Source organism: Danio rerio, chromosome 17, assembly GCF_049306965.1.
Source record: "Danio rerio strain Tuebingen ecotype United States chromosome 17, GRCz12tu, whole genome shotgun sequence".
Lineage (NCBI taxonomy): Eukaryota > Metazoa > Chordata > Actinopteri > Cypriniformes > Danionidae > Danio > Danio rerio.
The window spans coordinates 53,495,001-53,520,207 of NC_133192.1; the positions used below are offsets into that span (position 1 = coordinate 53,495,001).

The 25,207-nt window shown below is 31.7% G+C and overlaps 1 protein-coding gene across 2 annotated transcripts in view; it reads right to left on the bottom strand.

Moving 5' to 3' along the window:
- alk (ALK receptor tyrosine kinase) overlaps positions 1 to 25,207 on the bottom strand; it is an 860,059-nt gene that overhangs the window by 410,389 nt on the left and 424,463 nt on the right. For both annotated transcript variants that reach the window (XM_073927358.1, NM_001423965.1), the window contains one exon: positions 13,890 to 14,036. In XM_073927358.1, the coding sequence (XP_073783459.1) occupies positions 13,890 to 14,036 (147 nt within the window). The remainder of the gene's footprint in view (positions 1 to 13,889; positions 14,037 to 25,207) is intronic.

Here is a 25,207-nt window from a genome sequence, read left to right on the forward strand (position 1 = left end):
CCGTTGTTTGTTTACCTTCAAGCTTTGCGTGTGCCTGTGAAACAGCCTGTGAGCGCCTGCACACGCACATATTATGAACATCTCGACATGCGAAAGTGATCCTGCGAAAGTTGTTCACAATATTGATCATCCACAGAGTTTGTAATTTAGTCAAATGTTTACAAATACAAGCGCAGCCGTTTAAAGCTCATTTGTGGTGAATGATGTCAGAATTTACCGGTATTTTGGAATGGATGTGTGAATGCTCTTTTCCGGAAAATTTCCGTAACGTCCTCGCCTGTGTGAACAGCACTTTTTTGAAAATACCGGTAAAGTCGTTCCGGAAATTTTCCAGATATTTACCGGTATCACTGTGTGAAAGGGGCTAATGTCACAGCCTACCTAAGTATTGTTGCTGACCATGTCCATCCCTTTATAACCACTTCTGACCACGTCTGACGGCTACTTCTAGCAGGATAAAATGTCATGAAGCGTGAAACATCTCAGACTGTTTTTTTTTTTTGAGCCTGACTATGAGTTCACTAAAAAAGTTATAGACGTAACACAGCCAAAATAATAGCTACAAACAACTCCAGAGCTTGCAACATCCTTGCAGTTAAGTCGCTATTGAATTAAAGTACAGCTAATGAAAAGATGGATGAACATAGTAATCTCAACTGTTAGCTAAATCAAGGCCTACATGCTTCAGATAAGTCTGTTTTATCAATTTAGTTTAGCCTTAGTCTAACTTAATTTCTTTGTGCTGGTTCACAAAAAGCTGAAAACAAAGCCAGCAGAACTATAGATACCACTGAGACAAACAAACTAGCATTACAATCCATTCTTACAGCGTTCCATAGATAACAGTAGACCGTTATTATTATTATTTTTGTACCATGTGCAGTGCCAAGTGTGATGTAAATTCAGACTCTAAGCAGAAGGACGGAGCGTGGCCTTTCAGTCAGCACACATGCTACAGAAATATTCAGCTGCGGCACACATGCAAGAAATGGCACCATAAAAAAAGGACACTGAAGACATATGCTAGCCTTTTTTTTAAGTAGATACTAGAAATGCACAGTATATCATTTCAGCATCGATATCGCAATGTGATCATTCGCTAAAGTCTTATCGCAGGCATACGCAATGTTAAGTGGGGATTATAATCCATCATTTGCATGTGTTTTTATGCCTATAATTGTCTAATGACTTTAAAAACAGGCATAATAAATTGTACCATTTTATTTTAACAACGATTAATTTTATTGAATTATTTTTATTTTTCAGTTACTGTACTTATATACCGTTAGACTCAAAAAATGATAAAACGCTAAAACACTTTTTCAATTGTATCTTTTTCTTGATTGTATTTATAGATTATGCAAGAAAATAGTCAACAAATGCAAATATAGAAATGCACTGCAAATAGCACAGACCACATCGAAAATGTGTCAGGAGACCAAAATAAGTTTATAGATTTAATACTAGATTTTATAAAGATGTATTCCTACTGAAGAATCATCTTAACCAACCTAATAATATAAATTTCTAATATAATAATAATAATAATAATAATAATAATAATAATAATAATAATAATATAAAATAATAATATAAAATAATAATAATAATAATAATAATAATAATAATAATATAAAATATTTCCAAAAAGAGATATTAAAGTTAAATTCTAAAATTTTATTTGTATCGTTATATATATCACAAAATAAAAAAAAATAAATAAATAATAAATAAAAACAATAATAAATAAATATTGCAATGCTAGATTTTTTCCAATATCATGCAGCTCTAGTAGATGTCATAGCTGAAAGTCTTCACCCTACTCTTTTTTTTTTAAATCATATTTGGTGTCTTTAGATTGATGGACAGTGTTGACATAATTGACAATATAAAATCACTGTTGTTGTTGTTGTTTGTGTGTGTGTCATGTGAATCAGACATACAAAAACTATTATATTTAGAGCTGCAACAAATATAAACATTTCAACCATTCTTCCTCCAAGGTGAAAAAAATAAAATAAGTAAGTAAGTAAGTAAGTAAGTAAGTAAGTAAGTAAGTAAGTAAGTAAGTAAGTAAGTAAGTACATAAATACATAAACAAACAAACAAACAAACAAACAAACAAACAAACAAACAAATAAATAAATAAATAAATAAATAAATAAATAAATAAATAAATAAAAAAATAAATAAATAAATAAATAAATAAATAAATAAATAAATAAATAAATAAATAATCCCTAGACAATTTTTTGTTAGTATAAAACATTTTATTATTGCTTTAGATATATTTTGGAAAGTTACAAGCTAATCTGTGCTTGGCAGTGGCACACCAATGGCAAGGCTTTGGATGTCTCTGCTGTAATGTTGTGGCTATTTATATATTTCAAAGTTTAATGTTGTGGCTATATACTAATAAGTAAGGTTATGTTTTGTTGCTTATTGTTTCTTGCCTATTTGATCAAATTAAGATTATTTATTTATTTATTTGTTTGTTTGTTTGTTTGTTTGTTTGTTTGTTTGTGTATCTGTTTATATGCCTATTTTTAAGTCTGTTTGTTTATTTATTTGTTCAGTAATTTGTTTGTTTATGCAATTATCTATTATTTATGCATTTAACTAATTAATTATTTTCTTTCTTTCTTTCTTTCTTTCTTTCTTTCTTTCTTTCTTTCTTTCTTTCTTTCTTTCTTTCTTTCTTTCTTTCTTTCTTTCTTTCTTTCTTTCTTTCATACTTACTTGCTTACTTATTATTAGTTGACATTTTAAACATTACATATACAGTACATGTAAAAACTGACCAAGTAGTGCAAATAATTTTATTAGTTTTATTTATAGTATTATTTTACAGAAAAGTATTCACTCCACAGAAATAAAAGATTTAAATTTTATTTTGACACAAGCTAATAATTAAATATTTGTAATTCTTGACAAAAAAAGTGGTATGTAGTTTTCGCCCAGTTATATTGTTTGGTTTAAATTGTTATATAATGGGAAATGGTGAAAATTTAGAGATTGGATGCTCAAAATGTGCAATTACATGCACTCATACTAAATAAATAAATAAACAAACAAATACAAAAATAAATAATTTCCCAGTGCTGGGTTGCAGCTGGAAGAGCATCTGCTTTGTAAAACATATGCTGTATAAGTTGGAGGTTCATTCCGCTGTGGTAACCCCTAATTAATAAAGTGACTAAGCCGGAAAAAAAAAATAATACAAAAAATAAATAAATAAAAATAAATAAATAAATAATACAGATATTAAAATCAATAAATAATAATAAATTACATATACAGTACATGTAAAAACTGACCAAATGTCCAAGTAGTGCAAATTATTTTATGTTTTAATTATTAATCAATTTAATAATTAATTTATTAACTTAATAATAAATAAATGGATAAATAAATAAATGAATAAATAAAAAAATAATTAATGAATAAATAAGTAAATTATTGATTTGATTGATTGATTGATTGATTGATTGATTGATTGATTGATTGATTGATTGATTGATTGATAATACAGATATTAAATATATAAATAATAATTTTAAAATAAATAAATATAATATTACAAAAAATATGCATCTGAGAATTGACAGCAGATATTTTATATTAAAGTATGTGTACAGTCTGAATAGTGACCCTCAGCAATGCTTTCACATGGCAACTTGCTATTAAGAAGAGGTTTAAGCTTTTTTCAGTCAATAGTGTTCATCATTACTCATTTTATTTGTGTGTATTTGAAACCTTTGAACTGTTATTATACAGAGAGTTGAAGATTGATCTAAGCTGATTTGTGCTTACTATTTCTTCTGTAAGAAACCCTTTAAACTGTATTAGATATGATGTCTCAGACTCATATTCTGTGAGCAGATGGTAAAGTTCATGCGTTCCTGCTGTCAACAGCAGTCTTAAGGTCTCCATAGGTGAAGAGGTGGATTGGGTTCAGCAGAGGGAGCCAGATCCCTCGGCACTACATTCTAATTCCCCTCGTGAGTAAAAGACTGAATAAACAGATGAATAAATAAACGTGTTTAGTGGGAACTTCAATTAGCCGCTTGTTTGACATGGGCCGCTGCCACTGAAACGTCTCCGGAATGCAATATAAGACTCCGGCAGCAGAAGCCTATTAGAGGTGACAATTTCTAAAGCTGAAGTCGAATTGCAGCCGAGCCGTGCACTGTTATTCAATGCATAAAATATTCAGGTTTGACTGAAATGATGATTTATATATTTTTGGTGGGAATGAAGGTCGTATGGGGACGTGCAAGGGTACCATTTTGAATTGTTCTGCCATAAAAGAAATTTGCAGTGCAAGCTCTTTTTTTTCTCCGTCTTATTCTTAAAATATGACCTCCCTGCCAGCGAATGCGTAATGGAATTTGTATAGAAAAGGCCATAGTGTGTCAAATTTAAAGCAGTCACAAACACATGGAAGCAGCCTTACCTTTTCATAAGGAACCAAGGGAAATGATTTCGAGCTCAATCAATTAATTGCATCGTGATTGAAAAATCTGGTATAGATTAATAGAATTATAAAGGGCTGTGTTGAACTTTTCGTAACTGCACGAAACTAACCCACTGAATGATGCATCAAGCAATCTACTTGTTAATAATAATAATTCCTTACATTTATGTAGCGCTTTTCTGTACACTCAAAGCTTTACGCATTTTGGGGGGAATCTCCTTATCTTCCATCAGTGTGCAGCATTCACTTGGATGACACAATGGCAGCCATATTGTGCCAAACCACACACCAGCTGATTGGTGGAGAAGAGACAGAGTGATGAAGCCAATTATGCTGTGGTGATGGTTAGGAGGCCTTGATGGCTAGAGGCCAGTGGGACATTCTGGGATTTTTAACAACCACAGAGAGTCGGGATCTCTTTTAACATCTCATTCGAAACATGCCGCTCACTGAGCAGTAGAGTCTTTGTCAATATACTGGGGCATTAGGATCCCCACAGACCACAGGTTGGTCTTACTAACACCACTTCTGGCAGCAAATTAGCTTTCCCATGTAATTAATGCCATTCCTAATGGTTTTAAAAAATAATTGAAAATGATACAAACTTTTAATTTGGATCCTGCCTATAGACTAAACAACCCAACCTCAGTGGAACCATGGCCTAGCCACAACCCCCTCTCAGTAGAGGCGACAGTCTTTACTTTCATCCGTGACACCCAACCTAGGGTGGCAGAATAAAATAGAGAGGGCGACGTCCACGACTCTGCCTGCCCCATCTTCACTTTTATCTGCAACACTTTTATCTTGATTGATTGATTGATTGGTTCATTGATTGATTGATTGATTGATTTTGTTTGGTTGGTGGGTTGGTTGAATGGTTGGGTGGCTTTGTTGGTTGGTTGGCTGGCTGGCTGATTGATTGATTGATTGAATTTTGGTTGGTCTCGATTGGTTGGTTGGCTGGCTGGCTGATTGATCGATTGATAATATATTATTATATATTATAATATTGTCTCTTTATCACTCAAATAAGAAATTTCTGTTTTCTAATTAGAATGGTTTGCCACTACATAATGCTTTCAAGAGATTTTATTAGTAGACAATGGTTTGAGTTTTTCTTTATATATAAGTGATGCTTGTATTAGGTGAAAGTATTTGATTTGACTGCTTTACTGCTTTACCCAGACACTGATTCTGTATGTATGTATATATATATATATATATATATATATATATATATATATATATATATATATATATATATATATATATATATATATATATATATATATATATATATGTCATAAAAAAATCTACAATAGAGAAAAAGTTAACTGTGCTATGTCTAGTTTAAAAGTGTTTTGTTTTATTGGTCATGCACCTGCTGAAGTGTTTTATTTTTTATTTTACATACCCTTTTAGTTTGTCAAAGAATATGGTGAAATACTCCGAACAAGTAAGAGTATGCTCATTATTGTGACACAAGGCAATAGCATGTTTAAAATAAAGCACAAAAAGCAAGATCACACACCAGAGTGACAGGTGATCACAGAGGTGCTGTTTTTATCCTTGTGCCTCCCTTGATCCATCTAGAGGCATCAACCTACTGTACAATTCCCTCAAAAAAATGAGCTGCACAATCTGAAGTTGATTAAGCAGAAAATCCAGGGCCCATGAAACAGAAGGGCCATGATGTTCATGTCATGCTGGGCGAAGTGAAGGTCAGGCTGTCCATGGGAGACAGTAGGTCTATAGGCCAGACATCTTTCATCTTTTTTGGTACACCTGGCAATGTCACGCTGTACCTGGAGAGCATATGGTACAATTTCTGTGTTGTTTAAACAAATATAGATGTTTTCACCCTTGTGTTCGGTGTTTTTCTACATAGTTATATAGACTGAAAAAAATCTGTTTGCCCAGCACATATCCTAAAGCAGCTATACACTTAATTCTAAGACTAAGTGCATCATATTTGTGTAGAAACAGTACTGTTGTGCATTTTTATTGCCGTAAATGACATATTAAGTATCAAAGTTTTGTGATAGAGCACTACATTTACAGTTATAACATGATAAATACTGAAATTATTGATTTTATATAAAAAAAAAATAATAATATATATATATATATATATATATATATATATATATATATATATATATATATATATATATATATATATATATATATATATATATATATATATATATATATATAATAACATATTGGAGGTTTGCTACTTAAATACCACCATTTACTACCATTTAAAGTCCAAACAGACTTTAATATCTCTACAGATGAGCAAACATTATGTCAGACCCTGAACTTATTTATTTATTATTTATTTATTTATTTATTTATTTATTTATTTATTTATTTATTTATTTATTTATTTATTTATTTATTTGTTTGTTTGTTTGTTTGTTTGTTTGTTTGTTTGCCATTTCACTGCTTATATGGTTGGTTACACATTATTTAAGGTGACATAGTTGCAGTTTAATCTTTTGTTTATTGAGTTAATTACATGTTCTTACTACTGTATATGTTTATGGTTAAAATGTGGGTCAGGTTTAGGGTTAGTTACATATAATCATGTCTTATTCATTGTATTGTCTTTAGTAACTACATGGAATATGTACTGTAATTACTATTGTAAGTACGTGGAACGTGGAACTGCATAAACCTTGAATTAAAATTGTTACCATTGTGTTTTAAAGCTGAACACGTAAATCAACAAAATAATCCGATTATTTTGAGTTAATTTTTTTACAGGAACATGATGCAGATTGAAATTTAAAAACATTTGACATGGCCTACCTCAGTCAATATTAAAGATATCAAGGTTATTTTTTTTTCACTTACATTATGTAGAATGATTTATCTAAAAAAAAAAAAAAAGAAAAAAAGTAATCCAAAAAGACTTTAGCAGGGATTTCACAGAAAGGGTTGCATTGGTTTTACGCATGCAGGTCTGTGCAGCCTTCAGTCCCAGAGCTGAGTTAGCTCAGGATGAACTCCATTAAAAAACATGGTGCGTTCTCAGAGATCAACACACTTCAACCCTACAGTGTTGGACATTCGTTGAATCACAAAGAGCGACAGTCTGATTCAAGGCACTTCAGCCTGTGCAAACAAATCAATTGAACAACAGGAGCAGTAGAGAGTGGATTCAACTCTTTTTTTTTTTCTCTCTCTTAAGCCAGCTGATGTTGTCTGGACTCGAGTTGTGTGATTGAAAAATCAATGCTCAAATGTATTCACTGTAATCTCTATGTGACCGTTAGTAGGCTCACAATATAAAAGTACAATTTGCTTGACAAATGCCTTATTTTCCAAAATGGTTCATCATGGAATGCACAAAATCACATTTTCCAAGAATATTTAAAAATCTGTCATTTTATTATTGCTAGAATATTTATTCATTCATTCATTCATTCATTCATTCATTCATTCATTCATTCATTCATTCATTCATTCGTTTGATTAATTGTTCAAATAGATTGATTAATAGTTTTTTCGCTCATTTGTCATCCATCTATTCATTCATTTCTGTATTTTTTTTACATTTTTTTCTTAGTTTATTTAAAAATGAAAAAAAAAAATGTCATTTTCTATCCACTATTGCCCATTTTGTGGCTAAAATTAATACATTTTAATTATCTTTCACATGTAGATGGGTGTCAAGGTTGTACTGTATGTGGTGAGGGGGTAGGGGGCAGGCATGTTCGGCAACCTCCTGCTCTCCCTCGTGAAGCAAATACGGGAGTAACTGAAACAGAAGTTCATGTTTTATATATATATATATATATATATATATATATATATATATATATATATATATATATATATATATATATATGCTATAACGTATGCTGGTGTAAGTGCAAGTGTTTGCCAGCAAATTTGCGATGCAGTTTGTGAATGTTCACTGGAATGTGGGATTTGGGAAATTCCAAATCAACGAACTATGTTTGCATCGACTGAACTTGTTACTTTTGATAGCTAACAATGGTTTTCGAAAACGCACCCTACTTCTGTTTTGGAATTTTTTTATTTTTTATTATTTTTTTATTATTTATTTATTTATTTTTTTTGTCTAGATCAAACACACACCAAAAAAAAAATAAAAAATGAAACTAATTAAACAAACAAAACACACAAACAATGACAAGTCAATACAACAAGTTTGGTTTGCAATACAGGCGTGTGAGTTGTCATTCTTTTCAGTGACTGGAATGTATGCGATCACATATGTGCCAAAAGTATTGTGCTCACAAATCAAAAATCCGTAAATCAAAACGGAAATTTCAAAAAGTAAACGAAACACTTTTAAAGTATGTGCAAAGCAAATTGTAACTGAGCAGTACCCTTAAAAGTGCATATTATAGCTTGCACATAAGTAACAATATTTATATTGTATTTACATTGAGGTGCCATGAACTGTATTGTGGCAAATAAGGTACAATATATTAATGTTTCTGCTGCAGTGAGATGATGTTTTAACCCTAAAGGTAATTTTTTTTTTTTTTTTTTTTGCACTTTTGACTGAGAGTAGAATATAAAGTATGTAAATTTCTCCCTTCCATTCTTTTATGTATAATCAGAAAGCATGCAAAAAGGCATTATTAAAACCTGGGAATAACTAAAAAAGAAAAAGAGGTACAGCACTTTGCATTCCGTCTCCCTTAACTACTGAAATGATGTTTACGCCTGAAACATCAAATGTATGTTGTTTTTTTCTGTATGCAGTTCAAAGCACAGCCTGTTCCAAATTCACCTGCATGTGTACCAAAAAGTAACAAGATACTTTGCCTTTAATTCGTTGTCCACAGACTGGAATTGAACCAAACCTTGTGGTAATGGTTTGTTTTCTTCTGCGGAGGATGTATGCAAATTTTCTCATCTCAGCAGTGATCTGTACCAGTTCCGCTTCTCACCACCTGTTTGTTGGGCATGCAGGACGGAAACTCCCCTGAGTCTATAGAGTCCTAAAACTGCTGTGGAATTAATGTCCTGTGATCGTCCTGAGCTTCCAGTTTGCTATTCAAGTAATAAAAATTGTGAGCTCCACATTTCTGTCATTATTGGTGTTAAGCATGCTAACGAGGTACACATTAACCCCACGTACATCTCTGCTAACTGTATGTAATATTGTCTACTGCTGTGTGTAGTACTTGTAGAAAGTCATACCATTTTCAATTAAGTTTTCTCATAATCAATGGCACACTAATGGCAGAGGGAAACAATCAAGGCTTGCATGTAAAATAAATAAATAAATAAATAAATAACAGTAACTTGCAGCTCGATTCTGATTTTTTTTGTCTGCAACAAACACAAAACAAAAACCTAAACTAAACTTAAACTAAGCTAAACTATTAATGAATAAATCAAACAAATAAACAGGCATAATAAACAAGCAAACGAACCAATAAATAAATAAATAAATAAATAAATGATGTAAGTGAGCAAGGAATTTTGGACAGCATTTATATATATATATATATATATATATATATATATATATATATATATATATATATATATATATATATATATATATATTTTTTTTTTTTTTTTTTTTTTTTTTTTCTAAAGAAGAAAGTGATATTTGTTTTATTTTGGTTAAAAAAATATTTTTGATTTTGTTTTGATTTTTTTTAAAACCATTTTAAGGTCAAAATTATTAGCTCCTTAAGCATTTATTTTTTACTGTCTACAGCACAAACTGCTGTTTTTGCCTAATTACCAGGGCTTAATTTGTGCCGGAACACGCCGAATGCGGATCTAGCACCTCTGAAATTTGATTCGGCACCTCATTTTAATGACCCCCCTCGTCAAACGCCCTCCTCCCCCCTCTGCTGTTCACTTTCACTTTCTTCCGCAACTCTCCAACCCAACTTTCACTTTCACTTTCGTCAGCTACACCCCTCCGCCATCCAGCACCCTGCCCCTTCTTCTCTTTCGTCCGAGACAATAATAATAAATAATATTTTATATTATTCATTATTTATATTATTTATTATTTTAATGTATATTATTATTTTTTATTATTAATATATATTTTTTTCATTTGTAAGGTTGAACTTGAAGAAACAAAACAAAACAATGATATCTGCCTTAATCAGCTGTGATGAATCATATAATAACCCAGTCATGCTGAAATCTAATTTCACAGTGTTGTGCATGGAGGCAAATACATTATATTAGATAAATGGACAAAAGTTTCCTTTGGGATTTTGAGGCCACAAGATAGATAGATAGATAGATAGATAGATAGATAGATAGATAGATAGATAGATAGATAGATAGATAGATAGATAGATAGATAGATAGATAGATAGATAGATAGATAGATAGATAGATAGATAAATTATTTATATCATGTCTCCTAATTTCCTATCCCAACGCTGTTTCACAATTCATCATTCATTCCTTTATTCGTTTTCCTTCAGCTTACAGTAATCTCTTATTTATCAGAGGTTTCCACAGCTGAATGAATCACCAACTATTTTGGCATATGTTTTACACAGTGGATGGTCTTCCAACCACAGCCATACTGGGAAACATCCGTACACACTCTTATTCACAAACACTCAGACAATTCCGTTTTTTCAATTCACTAATACTATTCAAGTCTATGGTGTGTGGAAATCAGAGCACCCGGAGAAAACCCACATGAAAACGGGAAGAACATGCAAACTCCACACAGAAATCTTCTTCAGCCGAGACTTAAACCAGCAACCTTCTTGTTGTGAGTGCTAACCACTGAGTCAATGTGTCGCCCTGTATCTCATGCCATTTCATTACTTTTTAATTTAGTGGCTGATTTATATGAATTAGTACATTTTCCTTTGCACAATTTAAAACGATTTGCTTACCGTCGATTGACAGTTGGCTTTGGTGCCACACTATCTTTAAAAATCATACATTTCCATACAACTAATTAGCTATTAAACTGACTAAATCTAAAATAGATACATTTGCCTGTGAGATCAGGCTGGAAAAACAAAACAAAGGTTATAGTAAAAGACAATCTATTAAGCCATAACAAATTCAAATAAATCAAGACCTTAAAATACACTTGACTGACTCCCAAAAAACCCAGCGTTCCCTGTTGAAAGCCATGTACCACTGAATGCAAGCACACCAGTCAACAGGAAGGTAAACAGCCCGGGCATTTCACGCTTTGTATTCATCAAACTTTTCATCCTCTATTTCCCTTCACGTATAAAGCCACATGCCCGAGGACGTATAGAAAAGGAGGAGAGTGCAATCACTCACTGGAAGTCCATTGTTTGGTAAGCGCTGAAAGAGGGCAGGAATGATTTGCCTTGTATGTTTCATTTCCCTTCCAACCAAGTGCATCAAAGCTTTTCCTGCTGGTATTACAACGCCATATTTTTCAGAATATCTTTACTGAGCTTGTCTTTTTGTAGAATGTATAAGAATCAATGCATTTCCTCTTCTCGGATAAAGTCATCACGTTGGTCGTTAAGTTTCTGAATTATTTAGTTTTTGTTATTATTTCCTTTCTGACTTGGCTGAACTTTCTAAAAACACACTAGCTGTCAGTGACCTCGTAAATATATATATATATATTGATTTGTTTACTATTGTTATTATCATTATTATCATCCTCATCATCATCATCATCATTATTATTATTATTATTATTATTATTATCATTATTATTATTATTACTATTATTATGCAAAACATGTCACAAGTAATCAATATTTATTTATTTATTTATTTATTTATTTATTTATTTATTTAATTATTATAATAATAAAAATTATTATTATTATTATTATTATTATTATTATTATTATTATTATTATTATTATTATTATTAGTATTATTATTATTATTATTATTACTACTAGTAGTAGTAGTATTGTTATTATTATTTTTATGCAAAACATTTCAAAATTAATCAACATTTATTTATTTATTTATTTATTTATTTATTTATTTTTTCACTTATAATTATTATTATTATTATTATTATTATTATTATTACTATTGTTATTATTAGTATTATTATTATTAATATTATTATTATTATTATTTTTACGCAAAACATTTCAAAGTTAATCAACATGTATTTATTTTTGTTTTTTTATATTTTTTATGCATTTACTCACTAATTTATTAAATTATTATTATTATTATTATTATTATTATTATTATTATTGTTATTATTATTATTATTATTATTATTATTATTATTATTATTATTATTATTATTATTATTATTATTATTATGCAAAGTATTTTGACAAGTAATTAACATTTGTTTATTTATTTATTCATTCACTAATTTATTAAACTTATTATTATTATTATTATTATTATTATTATTATTATTATTATGCAAAATATTTTGACAAGTAATTAACATTTATTTATTTATTTTTGATTGTTTATTTATTATATTAAAACAGATCTTAATATGTTTCTACATAGTCCACATTTCCATATTACAAGTAATAAAATAAGTAAATAAATGAATAAATACACTATCATCATTCAACAAAAACTTCCCATTTGATTTTTTTTCAGTTGTTGTTTTCATTTTGCAAAGCATGTTTATGATTGTTCCATAATGTATCAAACACCTGCCATGCTTTTTTTAATATGTGTAAAAAGAACAAGAAAACACATGCAGTTCACACATACAGTGAACGATTAAACATTCCAAAAGACTGCCGTGTTTGTCTTTCAAGTGCACAAAGTGTAACTGAAGAATTCATCATTTCCAAACCATCGCTGAAACCTGGCTACCTTATGAGGCGTTCTTAAACTTCCACCCTCTCTTTCAATTTCTCTTTCATTCCGACTCTTACATATTGTTTCCAATGTTTGAAGTCTATCGAAGCTATTCATTCTTGAGAAAAAGATGAAATGACGATTCAAACTGTACATGCTGAAGATCTTCATTCTGTTCTCTATTATATCCAGCCATCCGCATCATACTTTCATACCCGGTTAAACCAACATTTTCCAAAGCTTGTGAAACAGTGAACTGTATGAAAATGCATGATGTGTGAAACCCTTTTAACTTCCTTTATGAAGAGAAATGAAAGCCACAATTAATGTAAAGCCTCTTTCTATCATTCATTTATTTACCATACTTGTCTGGGAATCGAAAATAGCAAAAAAAGGTAGTATTCAGTTAAAGAAGCATTGAAGCACTATAAAAAATAATAGTAATTTTAAAAAAAGCTGTAAACACCATATGAAGCTAAAATATATTTATATTAGTCAACTCATGTTCATTCAGTCTTATTTAATGAGACTTCTGACTTTAATAAAGCCATATACTTTAGATGAAACCACATAAGCCCCATTGTTAGGTTAAGAAAACATTGAAACACTCTTTGCAGTGTTAAAAACAGAAGCACCTTACCTTCCTCCCAACCTTGGGAACTTGCTTTTGTCTTTACCATTGTTTGGTCTATGGCCCAGGAGTCCTCCGCTGATGTTAAACTCCATGCAAACTCGGGGTAATATCCATCAGGCCTACGGTCACATGACTTTGCCTTTGAAGTGCAGTCTGAAAAAAGAAAGAAAAAAGATATATTTTTACTAACGTTTGCATATGCAAATGTACTGTATTGTTCAAATATATAACAGAGCAGCATTTTTTGGGCACTGTGGGCCTTGTTTAAATCCAAATGAACATTGTTCATTTACTTATTCATTCATTTAAAAATATTGAGCACTATTTATGTCCACCATATGGATACTCATTAATTTGTTAAAACAATTGAGCACTACTTAAGTCCACCATATGGAAATTGATTGATTGATTGATTGATTGATTGATTGATTGATTCATTCATTCATTCATTCATTCATTCATTCATTCATTCATTCATTCAAACCATAAAACAATATTTAAGTCCACCATATAGATACGCATGGATTCATTCAAACAATTGAGTTATATTTAAGTCCACCATATGGATATTGATTGATTGATTGATTGATTCATTCATTCACTTATTGATTCATAGATTGATTGATTCATTCATTCATTCAAACCATAGAACAATATTTAAGTCCACCATATAGATACTCGTGCATTCATTCAAACAACTGAGCTCTATTTAAGTCCACCATATGGATATTCATTTAGTCATTCATTCATCCAAACTATTGAAGACTATTTAAGTCCACCTCATGGGTATTCATTCATTCATTCATTCATTAATTAATTCATTCATTCATTCAAACGATTGAGCACTATTTAAGTCCAGCATATGGAAACTCATTCATTCATTTATTTAAACCATTGAACACTATTTATACCTTGTGGATATTATACCTTGTGGATAGTCATGCATTCATACAAACCATTGAGCAACATTTAAGACCACCACACTCATTCATTCATTCATTCATTCACTCACTCACCCAAAACTTTGAGCACCAATTATGTCCACTGTAAATATATTCAGTCATTTGTTTGTTTGTTATTTCATTTAATAATTAATAAATAAATTAATCAGTCAATCCATCCATCCATCCATCTATTCATCCAAACCATTGACCACTATTTACGTCCACCATATGGATACTTATTCATTCATTAAAACAATTGAGCACTGTTTAAGTCCACCATATGGACATTCATTCATTCATTCATTCATTCATTCATTCATTCATTCATTCATTCATTCATTCATTCATTTATTCATTCATTCATTCATTCATTCATTCATTCATTCATCCAAACATTTGAACACTATTTAAGTCCACCATATGGATATTTATTCATGCATTCATTTGTTTGTACATTCGTCCATTAATTAATTAATTAATTAATTGATTGATTCATTGATTCATCCAAACCATTGAGCACTATTTAATTCTACCACATGGACACTTGTTCATCAATTCATTCAAACAATTGATCACTATGTATTTTCACCATATGGATACTTAATCATTCATTCATTCAAAACAATGAGCACTATTTAAGTCCACCATATGGATATTCATTCATTCATTTATTCATTCATTTATTCATCCAAACCTTTGATTTTCACCATGTAATTATTCATTCATTCATTCATTCATTCATTCGTTCAGAGTTTGAAAATTCTGAAACTGGTCAGGTTCGTCTGTTGGCGGATTTTAGAGTGGTTAGATTGGGTCGGCCTTAACTAGCTGCTTGGTCAAGCCATGCCTATAATACATTGTGCAATTTAGGGCTGTTCAGGATGAATGATGACCAGCATGAAACAATGGTGGCAATTTGTTTGATCTTGGCTCATAAATGGTCCTACATCATACTCTGTCTGAGCTTCAAAGATGGCCATTGTCAAGTTTTGTGACCAACCCTCGCAAACCCATGTATAAACATTAAAACAGTTTAAATACGAATTCACACTATTAACTGCTGGCTTATTATCTGCTTATTATTAAGATATTGATGGTTTATTTTACTTAAAAAGTATGATTTTATTCCACATCCTTAATCTACCCAATATCTAAAGCCAAGTACTACCTTACTGACTATTGTTAAGCAGTAAAACAGTGGTTTATTGGGTTAAAACATGTGTAGTTTATATATAAATAGCATTAGTTGTACATTAGGTGCACATTCCCTTCCACAACTTTTAATTTATTCAGTACAATACTGCAAAAGCATTATTCATCGTTGTATTACTCTGTAATGTGTGTGTGTGTGTGTGTGTGTGTGTGTGTGTGTGTGTGTGTGTGTTTGTGTGCACATTTTTACCAATACACACATTTGACTAGTGTCATGAGTATAACATAAATGACATAGGAGATATAACGAATGTGACTTTACAGAAACACAATTCATTCATTCTTTTCCTTTGGCTTAGTCTCTGATTTATCAGAGGTTGCCACAGCGGAATGATCCAGCTTATGTTTTAAACAGCAAATGCCCTTCCAGGCGCAACCCAGTACTGGGAAACACTCATGCACTCTTGCATTCATACACACACACACACACACTCATACAATACGGCCAATTTAGTTCATCTAATTCACCTATAGCATTATGCATTTGGATTGTGGGTGAAACAAGAGCACCCGGCGGAAACCATGCACCACCACATCAAAAGCAAAGGTCAGTGTCTAATCCAATCCCTGAGGTATTTACAACCTGGAAAAGAAGTCTTTTCCTTCTGAACAGAAAATTGCTCCTGCTTCTATAAAACCCACCTTATGACCTTTTATATAATCAGCTATGATAATTCTGGATTTCCCTCTCAAGTGTTTTCAACAAGTCTATCGTTGCGTATTAATCGTCTATGTTTTTAAACATTTGGAATTAATGTTTTAACACTACATTTACCTTTTAAACAAGATCACAGATAGGTCAAATCAAGATATGCTTGATATCCCTGTGGTGGTATGTTGTTTAACCGAACGATAGTTTACATTATATTGTACAGTATACTTGTGCAACATATTTTAAGAATTTGTATGTAAATAAATGCTTTATTTGGTCAATTTCTCCACTGTTGTGACTTAATCTAAAGTGAGGACTATTTCTGCTTCATTAATCACTTAAAGGATCGGTTACAGAAAAAAAAAAAAAAAGACTTTATTTATTTCTACTCATTAGAAGATACACAAATTAAACTGTATCAAATGAAAAATAAATATGTGCAATCTTAACTGAAGTAATGAGGTATTTAATTAATTTAAGAGTTCAAAACTCTATTCAAATAAGTAGAATTAACTTTCTGTCAATTTTGAGTTAACTACACTCATTTTATTTGTTAGGTTTTACAGTATGCATATAGAGCATGAAACGATGTATAATACTATATAGAGCAGGTAGCAAAAATCGGCAGGATTAAAGACTTCAGGAGTGACACAGAGATTGCATATACACTAGACACATTTATACGAGGTCTCGAAGCAATTACTTCTTCCAAAAAGCAGCTAATCAAGAGATTATGCCATTTCGGACACAGCCCCTGATTAGTTCATTACCCTGTCAATGTGAAAACACCCGCCAAGCATGTGCTCTTCATCACTGTGATTGGCTGATTATTCTGTCAGTGCTGATTACCTCCTCTCCTGCTCGCAACAAGTCCAAAAATCAGCCTGAATAGGTCAAACTGGTGGAATTTTTTGTCCTTTCAAGGTAAATGGGTCAATGATTGCATAACTTCATCTTCAGTGGCACAAAATGAACTAAAAATGATTGTCGATACGTTGCCTTGCCAAAATAAACACTTTATTTATTATTTTTTTTTGCAACACTTGATTTTTACAGAGGCCTTGTTATGCATGTTTCACATACTTACTATAGTAGTAACAATTAAGTATGTATAAGCACATGTAAATAACCTTAAACGTAACCCTCATCACAACCCTAGCCATAAAACAAGTACATGTAGTTAAATAAATATTGCTCAGTATTAAAGGGTAACCTTTTCACACAATTATTAATTGTACTTTTTACCACAACATAAGTATTGTTTATTTATTTATTTATTTATTTATTTATTTATTTATTTATTTATTTATTGATTTATCTATTTATCTATTTATTTATTTGTGTATTTATTTATTTATATTTGTTATTCTTGGAATATGCTTCCAAGTTGGTATCACATCCAAAAAATAAATAAATAAATAAATAAAAATATATAAAAAAATAATAAACAATTATAATAATAATAAAATAAATAAATAAATAAATAAATAAATAAATAAATAAATAAATAAATAAATAAATAAATAATTATAATAATAAAAAAGATAAACAAACAAACAAACAAACAACTAATAAATAAATAAATAAAAATACAAAAAAAGGGTCAAATTATATTTCAGAAACCATCAGCATGTAGCTGTGATTAAAAGTAAAAGGTAATACATTATATGTTGGATTAAATCAATTAATATTTTTTTTATGTCTATTTGATGCTTTTCACATTCAACAAAATAGCATATTTAATAGCTTTTCAGACAAAATTTGCCCTGTGATTACTTTCGATTAATAAAATTGTATTTAGATGATTTAATCACATTGTGTAATGAATTACATTTGCTAATTTTGATAGTGTAACAGCCCTTGTAAAATGTAAACATAGTCTTTATAATAACATACAGTGTTTTTAATTATAACCATTTTTCAACAAATTTCACCCATTTTCTACAGTGGGTATGGAAAATATTCAGAGCCCCTCGAATGTTTCTCTCTGTTATATTGCAGCCATTCGCTAAAATATTTCTGTTCATTTTTGTCTTCATCAATGTACACACAACACCCTACATTGGCAGAGAAACACAGAACTGTTGACATTTTTGTAGATTTATTAAAAAATAAATAAATAAATAAATCAAAATATTACATGCTCCTAAGTATTCAGACCATTTGTTGTCACACTCATATATTAAACTCAGATGCTCTCTGTTTCTTCTAAACATCCCTGAGATGGTTTTACACCTTCACTAGAGCCAGCTGTGTTTGATTATACTGATTGGACTTGATTAGGTAAGCCACACACCAGTCTTTATAAGACCTTACAGCTCACAATACATGTCAGAGCAAATAAGAATCAAGAGGTCAAAGAAAAGACAATTGTGGCAAGGTACAGATCTGGCCAAAGTTACAAAAAACAATTTCTGCTGCACTTAGGGTGCCTAGGTGGCCTCCATAATTCTTAAATGAGAGACGTTTGGGACAACCAGATCCCTTCTTAGAGCTGGCCGTCTGGCCAAACTGAGCTATTAGGGGAGAAAAGTCCTGGTGAGAGAGGTAAATAAGAACCCAAATATCACTGTTGCTGAGCTCCAGAGATGCAGTCGGGAGATGAAAGGAAGTTGTAGGAGGTCAACCAACACTGCAGCCCTCCACCAGAGAAAGCCTGCATGGAGTTTGCTAAAAGCACCTCCAAGATGGTGAGAAAAAAGATCCTCTGGCCTGATGAGACCAAGAAAAAAAAAAAAAAAACTTCTTGGCCTTAATTCTAAGCAGTATGTGTGGAGAAAACCAGGCACTGCTCATCACTTGTCCAATTCAGCCCTAACAGTGAAGCATGGTGGTGGCAGCATCGTGCTTGTGGGGGTGTTTTTTCAACTGCAGGGACAAGACGACGAAGAAAGATGAATGCAGTCAAGTATGGATATCCTGGATGAAAACCTCCAGAGTGTTCAGGACCTCATGTTGGGCTGAAGGTTTACCTTCCAACAAGACAATGACCCCAAGCACACAGCTAAAATATTGAAGGAGTGGCTTCACAAAAACTCCTTGAATGTTCTTGAATGGTCCAACCAAAGCCCTGACCTAAAGCCAATAGAGCATATCTGCAGAGACCTACAAATGGCTGTCCACCAATGTTTACCATCCAACCTGAAATAACTGGAGCAGATCTGTAAGGAGGAATGGCAGAGGATCCCCAAATCCAGGTGTAAAAAACTTGGTGCTTCTGGTAAATACTGGGCAAAGGGTGTGAATACTTAGGAGCATGTGATATTGCAGTTTCAAAAGTTTTAAATATTATGTTTAAATAACCTAAACGATATTAGCAATTTGCTGTTATACAACAAAGAGTGAAAATTTAATGGGGTCTGAATACTGTCCAACTAAAAATAATAATAATAATAATAATAATAATAATAATAATAATAATAATAATAATAATAATAATATTAATATATAAATAATATTAAAAATATATATTTAATTATTTTCCCTTATCAACAACTGAATTAGATATATTAATTCCTAATAATAATGTCTGCCTACATTCTTCCGTGTTAACTGCGCTAGCTATACTTGACAAAAATATTAATAAAAATTGTAAAAAAAATGTATGTATGTATGTATATATATATATATATATATATATATATATATATATATATATATATATATATATATATATATATATGTATGTGTGTGTGTGTGTGTATACATATATCTCAGTTGCAAATAATAGTCTGTATAAATTTCATTTAATTAATTTTTTAGTATAGTATTTAATAATTATTTTCTTATTAAATACTATACTAAAAAATTAATTTTTGTAATCAAGTACAATTTCTACACTTTTTTCACATTTATGTTATGTAATATATTTTGTGTTCTTTGTTAAACTTACATGCTAATTGAAATCCATTAACACATTATGAGCATTTTATATAATTATAAACAGTTCAGGCAATATACACATTATAAATATAATTGCATATCATTATAAATAATTCACACATTAAGCATTGACACAGGTGTGCTAAAACACTTTTATGTGACTCAAAAAAAGTCATAACTTACAAAAGTTATGACTGGCAGAAAAGCAGTATATGAAAACCTTATCTATAAGAGGCTGGCAAAATATAATAAATGTAAACTCAGCCATATTTTAAGAGTCTCCAAAATGAGTTTAGCATACTGGGGGGAAAGTAGATAAAGTCACAAAGTTTTAATTCAATAATGCTGCCTCGAAGTGCATTAGCATAGCTTATCTCTGAAGCTTATCACGTATATAACTCCATAATGCTAACAATTTGAACGCTGGTATTCGCATAAACGTGGACGTCAGAATCCATTCTTCAGGGAACTTTAACTTGATTATTACGTTCGCAGCTAGCACCCAGACTTTTCCTGTGGTTTTTTGATGTATTCTTGTATTCGTTTATTCTGCTAGAATAGCTTTCAAACCTTTCCAACTGTGTTATGTTCCAACCGCACATTTGTCTCGTATTCACTGGAGTGTTAAAAAAAGAGCACCGGTGGGACCAGGTTGTTTATCAGAGGACTGCTGGTTGAAGCCCTAGGCGGCGTACAATATGCATGTTTTCAGTTCTTTTGCCCAGTGTGTGCTGGTGTGTTTCCTTGGTACAGTATTTTAGCGCTTCGTTTTAAGGAAAGTAGATCTCAGAGGGGAAAAAAGTACAATGTGTTGCCCAGAGGTTGCTCTATAATAGCTTAGACTTAATGGAGTTCTTTGTTATGTGTTATTTGCAAAGTACATACTTTTTTCCTAAGTGTGTGACTTTAAATATGTCTAGTTAAAATGTAATATGTTAAGACAACCGTAAGTAGTAGCAGTTGTAGGCACAAATTGGTAGTAAGCACAAAGTAGGCCAGACTTTGTTGGTGCCCAAGGCGAAATTTAAAACGCCGGCCCGACTGAAACACTGGCAGCATCTATTTAGTGTCTAATTTATTTATGACGATAAGTAATGGGATTTGACGGATGATGTTTTCCAAATGACCCTCTGTTTGTTAAAAAAAAACAGCACTACTTTGATAAATTACCTTTCAAATTTAAATTCAAATTGTGTTTACACAGTCATACGCAGTATAATATGCAGAGAAATGCTTATACAGCCATGCGTGACCTTAAAAAAATAATAACAATATTAACATAAATTACATAGTATACTAAGATGTAAAAGCACAGGCAATTTTAGATATAGAAGTAGAAGTTATAGCTTTAGAAAAAAAAAAAAAACATTATTAAATAGTTAAAGAGCCCTTATTATACATTAAAATGGTCATATTTGGTTTTAAGGGTCTCCAACAACAAGCTGATAAGCATGCAAGGTCAAAAAACACTTTCATTAGTCTTAAAATATGCATTTATTTTTACCTAATTATCCCAGCGACTCCCATATGATTCGTTCGGCGATTTATTTGTTCCCAAACCCTTCCTTAGCTGCCGATTGGACCGATGACAGTCTGTTGCTATTGGTCGACAGCGTTCAGAGCAAGACAGAGTGAAATGCCCAGCACGGCTATCAACAGTCAACTATCATAACAGTGCAGAGTGTATGTGTGAGCATACCTGCCAACACTCCTGTTTTTTTTCCTGGAAGTATCACGTATTTCAGACCCGTCTCCAGCTACGCTCCCGTTTTGGTATTTATCCCGAAAAACTCCCACAGTTTTAACCACCCCCTCCCCCTGATCCTTAGCATTTTGGTACGGTCTGTAAAAACCCCGGGTCTCCAGCATATTACTCTATTCTTAACCATGACACACATTCAGTAATAATCCACACATTAGCAAAAGTGTGTAGTAGGAACAGTTGTAGGAACGTGTGTAGGAACAGTTGACGGTGACCATAGCAATGACAAACGGCAGTGGAACTCGAGCTCACAAACGCATTTAAATTCGTAAACAAAGCGTCACATTTTCAACGTGGCATTAGACGCTATATGAGAATATAAAAAGTTAGCCAAATAAAGTACAAGCGGTTACAAGTAACAAAACACAATTAAATACGTTATTTGCAAGCTAGAGAAAACAAGGAGGCAACCATTTTAAATAGCACTTACTTACACTTGTGAAATGGAAGAAGAAACTGATCCATGAAATGTATACTGATAAAGTTCCTGTCAAGTTCTGACAAAGTCACATACAGCAATAGTCTTTTCTGATTCTTCCTATAACAAATGGCCGGCGAAAACTCTTTTGTCAGCATGTAGATTGCAGAAACACTGTGACGGGATCACAGCTGGATCAATAATGCTGTGGTATTTTTGCAAAAATAAACCTCAACCACTGACTCTTTACAGTTTCATCTTCGAGTAGAGGAAATAACACTAACTTTCCCCTCACACTCCTATTAATATCCTTCTGAGCACAGCATTTTCATGACTTGATTCAGCCGGGATCTGCTACAGTGTTTGTGGGCGGGGCCGCAGGTTTCAATTTTCCCGGGTTTGGGCTCACAACAATTGGGCGGGGCTTAAGTTTTGTATCAAATTCACAATAAAACGGCTTAGACTCGTTATCAAGACGATTCATTTGAAGTACTATGAGTTGACTCTTGTATAAATGAATCAATAGTTTTATTTAGTTTTATTTTATTTTATTTTATTTATTAGTATTATTATTTTTTACATTACATGGAAGGTTATTTTCAAAAACCCATATTAGGGGCTCTTTAAAACTTTAGATGTGAAATACATAAAATGAGGGGAAAGTATTTGATGCCCTACTGTTTTTGTCTGTTTGCACACTGACAAAGAAATGGTCAGTCTATAATTGTAATAGTAGGTTTATTTTAACTGAGAGACAGAACATGGCGGCATGGTGGCTCGGTGCTTAACACTGTTACCTCACAACAAAAAGGTTGCTGGTTTGAGTTGGCATTCCTGTGTGGAGTTTGCATGTTCTCCTCGTGTTCGAGTGGGTTTAATCTGGGTGCTCTGGTTTCCCCCACAGTCCAACCCTGCATGGCCCGAGATTCTCAAAGAAATCAGTCAAGTTTGGTGAAGAAAAAATCACGGTTTAGGGTTACATTGTGATGCTCATTACATTACAAGCCACAGGCGAGAGCAAATTTTTTCAGCAGGATAGCGTTCCTTCTCATACTTCACCCTCTACTCAAAGATCCTAAAAGCAAAGAGTTCAAGGTGCTCCAGGATTGGCCAGTCCAGTCATCAGACATTAACATTATTAAGCATGTCTGGGGTAAGATGAAGAAAGTGGCAATAAAGATGAATTCAAAGAATCTTAAAGAACTGGCAGTCATGCAAGAACGCTTTGTTTGTCATTCTAGATGACTTTATTAATAAGTTAGTTGAGTCCTTGCAAAGATGTATGCTTGCAGTCCTCCAAGCTCATTTAAGTCATACACAATATTATTTTTCCACTGCACTATGACTTTATATTCTATACTGTACATTATTTATGTTGATGGCAAGACTTTTGTCTAAGCAAAGTCAGAGATTACTGTCCTAATTAAATAGTAAAAAATCAAGCCATGATCATATTTTATTTTGTTAACATAAGCGTAATCTAGAGGCCTTTGCCTTTCATATAAGCCACTTCTGATACCAAATGATCAATCAAAAGTCAAGTTATTATTTGTTCCTAAAACTTTGCATGGGCAACAAGACTTTTGCCAGATAGTGTAGTAAAGTGGAAACAAGCAGTAATATGAGTTAAATGAAAACACAGAATGCCATGGTTTATTCTAAAGAACATGTAGTGCACATGATTTAAATAAAAAGTCCATATTTTTGTGGTTTTGTATTAGTATTCAGAGTTTGAAGTGGAAACATAAGGCATGGTAGGCAATGTAATGTAGGCGGTAAGAAATATTGATGTTTTGCACATCACACAAGGCATACTGTACCATACATACATAATGTCATCATGCATCTCAATACATCAAAAAATAAATAATAATAAAAAATAGAATAAGCAGTACAACACACATGTGGCGTTTTGCCCAGTAAATGTGCAAAAATTCCACCACAGGAGACATAGTTCAACAGAGTTTTTTATTTATTTATTTATTTACTTTATTATTATTATTATTATTATTATTATTGTTATTATTATTATTATTATTATTATTATTATTATTATTATTATTATTATTATTATTAGAGCTATGCTACCTGTCCTCACTGTTCTTATGTTCCGTCAAAACATTTTTCGTGACCTCCAGCTCACCTAAAAGTGGAAGCAATATCAAGTGTTACAACATGCTCCATTAGTTCCTGTTAATATTTCATGGCATAACACAAGTGAAAGTGTCAAGATTTTAGAGCACAACCCTGAGCTTTCTTCCGACTTCCAACTAAAATTGCTATGACGGTGAATCATTTGTTAAAACCTTCACATAATGGTTGTTAAATGCCAGAGGAAAAGTAAGGTCTCACTGAGATGTAAAATGCTGTGATGGCTCTTTTCAAGTGTAAGAACAATAAATTGATTTTGAGAATCACTTTTTATTCTTTTTTTTTCTTTCCTCATGAGACCCA